This window comes from Osmerus mordax, chromosome 18 (genome assembly GCF_038355195.1).
Source record: "Osmerus mordax isolate fOsmMor3 chromosome 18, fOsmMor3.pri, whole genome shotgun sequence".
NCBI lineage: Eukaryota > Metazoa > Chordata > Actinopteri > Osmeriformes > Osmeridae > Osmerus > Osmerus mordax.
The window spans coordinates 2,599,539-2,607,243 of NC_090067.1; the positions used below are offsets into that span (position 1 = coordinate 2,599,539).

General features: G+C 50.9%; 1 protein-coding gene across 2 annotated transcripts; it reads left to right on the plus strand.

The window, feature by feature from the left end:
* Nucleotides 1–4,050: 4,050 nt before the first annotated feature.
* LOC136962318 (tumor necrosis factor alpha-induced protein 8-like protein 2) lies at nucleotides 4,051–7,340 on the plus strand. Of its 2 annotated transcripts, none has more exons than XM_067256051.1 (4): nucleotides 4,051–4,089; nucleotides 6,056–6,257; nucleotides 6,576–6,698; nucleotides 7,098–7,340. In XM_067256051.1, exons 2-4 carry the CDS (start codon nucleotides 6,063–6,065, stop codon nucleotides 7,338–7,340), a joined length of 561 nt encoding a protein of 186 aa, XP_067112152.1. In that variant the 5' UTR covers nucleotides 4,051–4,089; nucleotides 6,056–6,062. The 2 variants fall into 2 exon arrangements, with proteins under 2 accessions (XP_067112152.1, XP_067112153.1); XM_067256052.1 differs by lacking the exon at nucleotides 4,051–4,089 and adding an exon at nucleotides 4,996–5,154.
* Nucleotides 7,341–7,705: the final 365 nt, after the last annotated feature.

Below are 7,705 nucleotides of genomic sequence, written 5' to 3' on the forward strand. Positions count from 1 at the left end.
GAGTCCGCACAAGGATACAATGCAAACTCCTCTCTCCCCCTCCTCAGGAGAGAGGAGGGGGAGAGACTGGCAAGAAAGAGGAGAAAGGGGGAGGAAAGGAATCTGGGAAGGTAGGAAAGAGAAGAGGACTGCTTCTGGCAGGATTCACACACACAGACACACACTCAAACCTGCACAGTCACACACGTCCATCCCCACAAATCAGCCCTGTTCTCTCTGCTGGCTGGTTTGTGGTGTGATGCCCTCCTGCCAGCAAACATCTGGACATCAGCTGAAACTCCCTGTACTATCCTGCTCTTTTCCTCTCTTCCACTCTCCCTCTCTTCCTCTCCTCCTCCTCCTCCACATCCTCCTAATCTCCTCCTGCTATCCTCCTCTCTTCCTTATTCCCCTCCTCTCCTCCTCCTCTCTCCAAGTCCTTTTCCTCCTCCTACACCTCCCTCTTTCCTTCAACTCCTTGCAGAGGTTAGCAGCTTCTGAGTTTCCAAGCCGTACATGTCCGTACACGTACATGCTGTACGTGGCAGGACTGGCTTGACCACGTCTGCAACACACACACACACACACAAGAACACACACACACACAAGAACACACACACGCACAAGAACACACAGACACACACACACACAGATGTGGAACAGCTGCCACTAAATCTTGAGAGGAGATGGACAGGAGAGACTGTGTGTGTATGTGTGTGTGTGAGTTATTGTGTGTGTGTGTGTGCGTGTGTGTGTGTGAGTTTGTGTGTGTGTGTGTGTGTGTGTGTGTGTGTGTCTGAAGTACAGTAATGTGCTAGAGTTAGCAGATCAGCTCATCACAGGTTCTCACCCAGATGGATAAAGAGAGAGACGGAGGGAGAGAGACGGAGGAGAGATAGGGAGCGTGAGAGAGATGGTGAGAGATGGAACGAGAGAGACAGAGAGCTACAGTGAGAGAGAACGAGAGGAGAGCCGATAGTCTCCTTCTATCCTTCTCCTCCCCTCTCCCCTCGTCCTCTCTTCTCATTCTAGCGTACTAGCATACTAGCGTACTCCTCCCAGCGTACTAGTACTTCTCCGGTAGCACACTAGAGTTAAGTGACTTGGTAGCAGACACCTAAGCCATGATCCCCCGACAGGTGTTCATAGGCAAAACTCACTCTCGCTCTCATTCACTTTCAATGAAAGTCATGTGCCTCCACATGGGAGCATGGGATACCTGGAGATGCGAGGCAGGCAAAGGGCCGTCTAGCAAGACAAGCTAATCTGATTGTACGCTAATTACACGACACTAGGAGCTGGCTAGCAACACCCACACTGAGCCTGCAGCTGGTGCCAGCACAGCGTAGTGATAACCAATCCTTGTTGGCAAGTCAGAACAAAGCAGATGTTTCTTTTCATCAAACACAGGTACTTCACTGACTAGCCTCTCTGTTGACGTGGGGCCAACCTGCCTTCCCCTCTTCCCGACTCCCCGTTCCCCTGCCTCCCCCCCTCAGCTTTTCTATGTGTGTGTGTGTGTGCGCCCATGGGGTATTTGTATTTGTACAATGGAGGAAGAAGTTATAGACCCAGTTTGATGATTCACCCATAGCTTCAGTTACACCTCGTTTCATCAGCTCGTCGTCGTGGTTACAGGGGTACAGGGCGGCAGCAAATCTGGAATATTCATATCTGGACCTCCATGGAGAGGAGGGGGGGGGTCTGATACAAGGCCTGTAAGCCCAACAGCAGTGCAACGATCTGGGGTAGAAAGAGCGGCCTGCTGGGGTCTGCCAGCCCCGGGCCTGGGGCTGTGGTTTAGTATCTGGAATCAGGTCAGCCCTCACAACAAGACCAGCACACACAGGACAGACAGGGAGAGAGGAGGGGGAGAGGGACAGAGGGAGAGATAGGGAGGGGAGAGAAGGGAGAGAGGGAGGGGGAGACAGGAGAGAGGGACGGAGAGAGGGAGAGAGAGAGAGAGAGGGAGGAAATCTTAAGGGGAGGGAGGGAGAGCATTAAGTGGAGAGAGAGAAGAGAGAAGGAGGGAGGGAGGGGAGCGTGTGTGTGAGAGACAGAGAGAGAGAGAGAGAGAGCGAGAGAGGGAGAGAGAGAGAGAGAGAGAGAGAGAGAGAGAGAGAGAGAGAGAGAGAGAGAGAGAGAGAGAGAGAGAGAGAGAGGGAGGGAGAGAGAGAGAGAGAGAGAGAGAGAGAGAGAGGAGAGAGAGAGAGAGAGAGAGAGGAGAGAGAGAGAGAGAGAAAGGAAGAGATAATAAGGAGTGTATGTGTTGGAGGGCGACCAGAAGGCAAGACCAGGAATGAAGAACATCAAAACAACAGGGATGAAGAACGAGAGGAGGGATGGAGTGAAGGAGACAGACATGGGAACAGGATGGGGTAGTGAGGTGTGTGTGTGTGTGTGCATTGTCTGCATATGTGTGTGCATGGAGTTATGCATACAATGTGCATGTATCTGTGTGTGTGTATGTATGTATCTGTGTGTGTGTGTGTGTATCTGTGTGTGTTCTCTTTGTTCCCTGTGTTAGCGTGGGTTAGGGTTAGATAGTGGATCATCTGAATGGGTGGTGTCTGGAGCAGGACGAGGAGGCAGCGCTGACATCTGAGGAGCCACAGTGCCCCCTGCAGGAGCACATGCTTCACTACACCTCAGGTCAATTACTTTCAGTCCAACTCACTGTTGGACATACCGTTATCTTTGCTTTCTCTCCCTCTAACTCCAATCTCTCTCTCTTTTACCCTATCGCTCTCTCTCTCTCGCTTGCTCTCTCTTTCATTTCTCTCTGTGTATCTCTGTCTGTCTGTGGATCTCTGTCTCTGTCTCACTCTTTCTTCCCTCTCTCTCTCTCTCTCTCTCTCTCTCTCTCTCTCTCTCTCTCTCTCTGTCTCTCTCTCTCTCTCTCTCTCTCCTCCCTCCCTCCCTCCCTCCCTCCCTCCCTCCCTCCCTCCCTCCCATCCCTCCCTCCCTCCCTCCCTCCCTCCCTCCCTCCCTCCTCCTCCCTCCCTCCCCTCCCTCCCCTCCCTCCCTCCCTCTCCCTCTCTGTGTTCAATTTCATTGGTGGTCAGAGGACACCAGGAAACCACATGTTCTGGAAACTTCCTGTATGTTGCCATGGCAGCAGTTGTTATTGTGCTGCCAACTGGATCTGTGTCAGAGCAGGACAGGGAATTGTGTAATTTGGTTGTCTGAAAGGTACAGTAGGATTTTCAGGGCATTAAAATACTTTAGGGACCTCTAACGCCACCTGTTCAGTAGCTGATTGGTTGAGAGCACCTGGGGAAAGCTGATTGATTGGTCAGTGTCATGTGGCCGGTCTTAGTGTATACAGTTACAGCACTTCCCCCTGTCTTCCACAAAACTAGATGTTGCTTACTTAAGCACACACACATCCTTGTATGGGTGTGCGTGTGCCAGTGGAGACGCTTGGAGAGGGCTGAGAGAGTGATGGGATGCAGAACGTCACTGAAGGACAGACAGGAATGAACAGACTGCTCTGCCCTGCTCTGCCCTGCCATGCCCTGCCATGCCCTGCGATGCCCTGCTATGCCCTGCCATGCTCTGCCATGCTCTGCCATGCTCTGCCATGCTCTGCCATGCTCTGCCATTCAAATTCAGAGTCCCAGTCATAGTCATACTTATAGTCACATAGTAGTCAGAGAGAGAGAGAGAGAGAGAGAGAGAGAGAGAGAGAGAGAGAGGGAGGGAGGGGAGAATGGAGGGGAGGTAGAGAGTCCCAAACCAGGAGAAAGAATGAGGGAAGGAAGGGAACAAAACGGAGGACAAATGCTGCAGAGAAAGAGCTAGAGAACGTTGACATATCTGAAAGACACGGCGAGAGAGAGAGAGAGAGAGAGAGAGAAGGAGAGGGATGTCAGCACAGGGGTGTGCCCTCTAATATTTCAAATAGAGATCTTCAAGGAAGTGTGTGTGTGTGTTTGAAACGGAGCGGAGAGCGAGGGACAAGTGAGTGCACGGCATCGTGGGGACTGTGTTTTTTTTTAGCTTCTAGATGTGGAACTTCCACAAGTGATCACCTGCCTCAGGAGTCAAGTGATCACCTGCCTCAGGAGTCAAGTGATCACCTGCCTCAGGAGTCAAGGGTCCAGGCAGGTAGGCTCAGTGTGTGCGTCTGTGTGTGTGTGTAAACTGTATACAGTACACTTGTACATCTTCATTGTCTTTTCAAATGCATGTGAGCTTTGTCTGTGTTTCAGAGGAGTGCATCGCAAGATAGGATGCCAAGTGAAAAATGTGTGTGATCAGAGCATGTGATCAGTGCATGTGATCAGTGCATGTGATCAGTGCATGTCAGCAGTGCATGTGATCAGTGCATGTGATCAGTGCATGTGAGCAGTGCATGTGATCAGTGCATGTCAGCAGTGCATGTGAGCAGTGCATGTGATCAGTGCATGTGATCAGTGCATGTCAGCAGTGCATGTGAGCAGTGCATGTGATCAGTGCATGTAAGCATGCACATAGTGGGTGGTTCAGAATGGAAGGTATGAGTGGTCCTGTCTGTCTGGGCTATTTTAGACACCAAGCTGTTAGTAACAATGATTACACTTCCTCTGAAGTAGACAGACATTCCATGAAGGCAAAGGTTATGAAACATTGTCACTACATGTGTGTATGTGTGTGTGTGTGTGTGTGTGTGTGTGTGTGTGTGTGTGTGTGTGTGTGTGTGTGTGTCTGTCTCTGCAGTCATGGTTTCATTTCTCTGTCTCTGTTGCAAAAAACCAACAGGAAGTTAGACAGGAAATGAGACAGGAAAAGAGACACTTCTCTAAAATGGTGTCACACATTCGGAACACCAAAATGGACTCAGATGACATGACACAACAGACTAAACCAATCAACATAAGTCGAAGATTTAAATGGACTGACCCAAGTCCAAAGACTCCTTGAACATCAGCGTCTGCCCTCATCTCAGCTGTGACAAGGCGGAGCCTACAGCCTATCACCTCCATCTTAACCTCACGGATGCTTACTGGTTATCGTCCATCTCACTTCCAGTTGTTATTACGGCAACCAGGTCGCCACCCTCCCGGCCGCTGGGTCCCACTGAGGGGGAAGCTGCAGATCAAACAGATGACATCATATCCTGTCAGCTCTGGAAGTCACAAGATGGTTGTCTCCCGTAAACGGATATCAATTATCAGAAGCAACAGTTCAGCAGTAGTTGACCCTTTAAAGTGCAACTGAAGTCGTTCATTTCAGTCTTGTCCTGCCCCTGTACAATTTCAAAAAATGCTCTCTGGTGAAAAGCTCTTCCTCAAATCATGCACAACCCCTCCCTGTGATATGTACCTCAAAAAGGCACTCTAATTTCATCAAAGGTTTTTGACCTCTTGGGGTAAATGAAAAATACAATCTAAATCAAAATAACATCACTGTTTTCTCCAGGGCATATATGTGAAAGCTAACATAGCATTACTTGAAAACAGGGCAACCAAAATACAATTGATTTGAAAAGCTTGAAATGGGGTCTTACACAAGCTGCGTGATGTGGCAATCATGCTAAACGTTAACTTTTACTTTTACTGACTTTACTGTAGAGCTTTGTTATTGTCTTAGAGTGGATATGTTGGAGTTAGCTGAGGTTGCATGATGATGAGGTCACAGTGTCCATAAAAAGGTTCCTCCAAGATGGGGACTGACCTTTGACCCCTGCGGTAGCTTGAGGAAACCATAACATCCAGCAGCACATCCACTCGCTTTCTAACACACACACACACACACTCTCTACCATTCACTCTAAACACACTCTCTTGCATATACATACACACAATCCCTCTCTAGCACACACTCACAAACACACACCATTTCTAACACACACACTCACAATCACTTTCCAGCACACTTACAAACTCACACATATACATAAACACAGGCGCTCACGTTCTATCATCTCACCAACACAGAACAAAGGAACCTTTGACTTGTCAATAACCCCCCCTTCCTCTCCTCCCTCATCCTCTCCCTTCCTTTCCTCTCCCATCTTCTCTCCTCCTCACCATCCGTCCTCATCCTCTCCTTCCCTGTGCCACCACCCCCCCCCCCCCCCGCCCCCCTCCAGAGTAAACATGGCGGGCTTCAGCTACAAGGACGTGGCCTTGAGGAGCCAGAAGAAGCTCCTGAGCAACGTGGCATCCAAGTCTGTGGTGCAGCTCTTCATCGACGACACAAGCAGCGAGATCCTGGACCAGTTCTACCACGTCTCCAAGATACACTCTGGAAACAAGGAGGAGGCCAAGAAGGTGGTCAAAGACCTGGTGAAGGTGTGTGTGTGTGTGTGTGTGTGTGTAAGGAGGTGCTGTGCTGCAGGTGGTGGTGAAGGTGTGTGTGTGTTAATAAGGAGGTGCTGTGCTGCAGGTGGTGGTGAAGGTGTGTGTGTTAATAAGGAGGTGCTGTGCTGCAGGTGGTGGTGAAGGTGTGTGTGTGTGTGTGTGTGTGTGTGTGTGTGTGTGTGTGTGTGTGTGTGTGTGTGTGTGTGTGTGTGTGTGTGTGTGTGTGTGTGTGTGTGTGTGTTAATAAGGAGGTGCTGTGCTGCAGGTGGTGGTGAAGGTGTGTGTTAATAATGAGGTGCTGTGCTGCAGGTGGTGGTGAAGGTGGGGGTCCTGTTCCGTCATCAGGCGTTCAGCCCGGAGGAGATGGCTCTGGCTCTGGAGTTCAAGAAGAAGATCCACCAAGGAGCCATGACGGCTATCAGCTTCCACGAGGTACACATATTAAAAACACTTTCCTCTTCTCTCTTCTCTTCTCCTGTCTTCCATTCACGTCTCCTCTCCCCTTCTCTCCTCTACTTTCTGTCCTTCTCCTCAGCTATTCCCTCTTCTCCTCCCCTCGTCCCTCCTCTCCTCTTCTCTCCTCTCTTCTCCTGTCTCCTCCTCTCCTCTCTTCTCCTGTCTCCTCCTCTCCTCTCTTCTCCTGTCTCCTCCTCTCCTCTCTTCTCCTGTCTCCTCCTCTCCTCTCTTCTCCTGTCTCCTCCTCTCCCCTCTTCTCCTGTCTCCTTCTCTCCTCTCCCCTCCTGACCGCTCGTCTCACCTTCAAGAGGTGCCATAACTTGTCCCATTATTAGTTTGCACAAACAGTATTTGTTTGCAATAACTCCCCCTCAGGTGGAGTTCACATTCGACATGGCCGTGATGGAGGAGCTTCTGAACGGCTGTCAAGACCTCCTGCTGAGGCTGGTGGAGAAACACCTGACGGCCAAATCCCACGGACGCATCCGTCACGTGTTCAGCCACTACGCGGACCCAGGCCTGCTCACGCACCTGTTCGACCCGCAGGGGGCGCTGTGGCCCTGCCTCGCCCGGATCTGCACCGGACTCAACCTGCTGATGGAGGAGGGGAAGCTATGAAGGGGGGGGGGGGGGAGGGGGGATGAGAAGGGAGAGGAGGACGACGACGACGAGGGGTGAGGAGGATGAGGGGGATGAGAGGGGGAGGAGGATGAGGAGGGGAGTGATGAGGACGAGAAAGGGAGGAGGAGGGGAGGTGGAATCTGAGATGGGGAGGGAAAGGAGTAAAGGTAAAAAAGAAGAGGGCGATAGAAAGACAGGAGGGGGGAAGGAGGAGGAGAAGAATGAGAGAGGGAACCAAAACGTTTGATGAGAGGGGGTGTTGAGATGAGGAACAGAGAAGAGGGCCTCAGAAATCAAATCAAAAAGGATGAGGAGCCAAGAGGAGGACAGGGGGAAGAGCAGGTGGAAGAAGAGGAAGTCAC

What these genes read in the sequence shown, in the direction of transcription:
- LOC136962318 (XM_067256051.1), top strand. Translation starts at nt 6,063, where the DNA reads ATGGCGGGCTTCAGCTACAAGGACGTGGCCTTGAGGAGCCAGAAGAAG. An exon ending in TGGTCAAAGACCTGGTGAAG is followed by an intron (nt 6,258 to 6,575) that starts GTGTGTGTGTGT and finishes GCTGTGCTGCAG; the next exon opens with GTGGTGGTGAAGGTGGGGGT. An exon ending in CGGCTATCAGCTTCCACGAG is followed by an intron (nt 6,699 to 7,097) that starts GTACACATATTA and finishes ACTCCCCCTCAG; the next exon opens with GTGGAGTTCACATTCGACAT.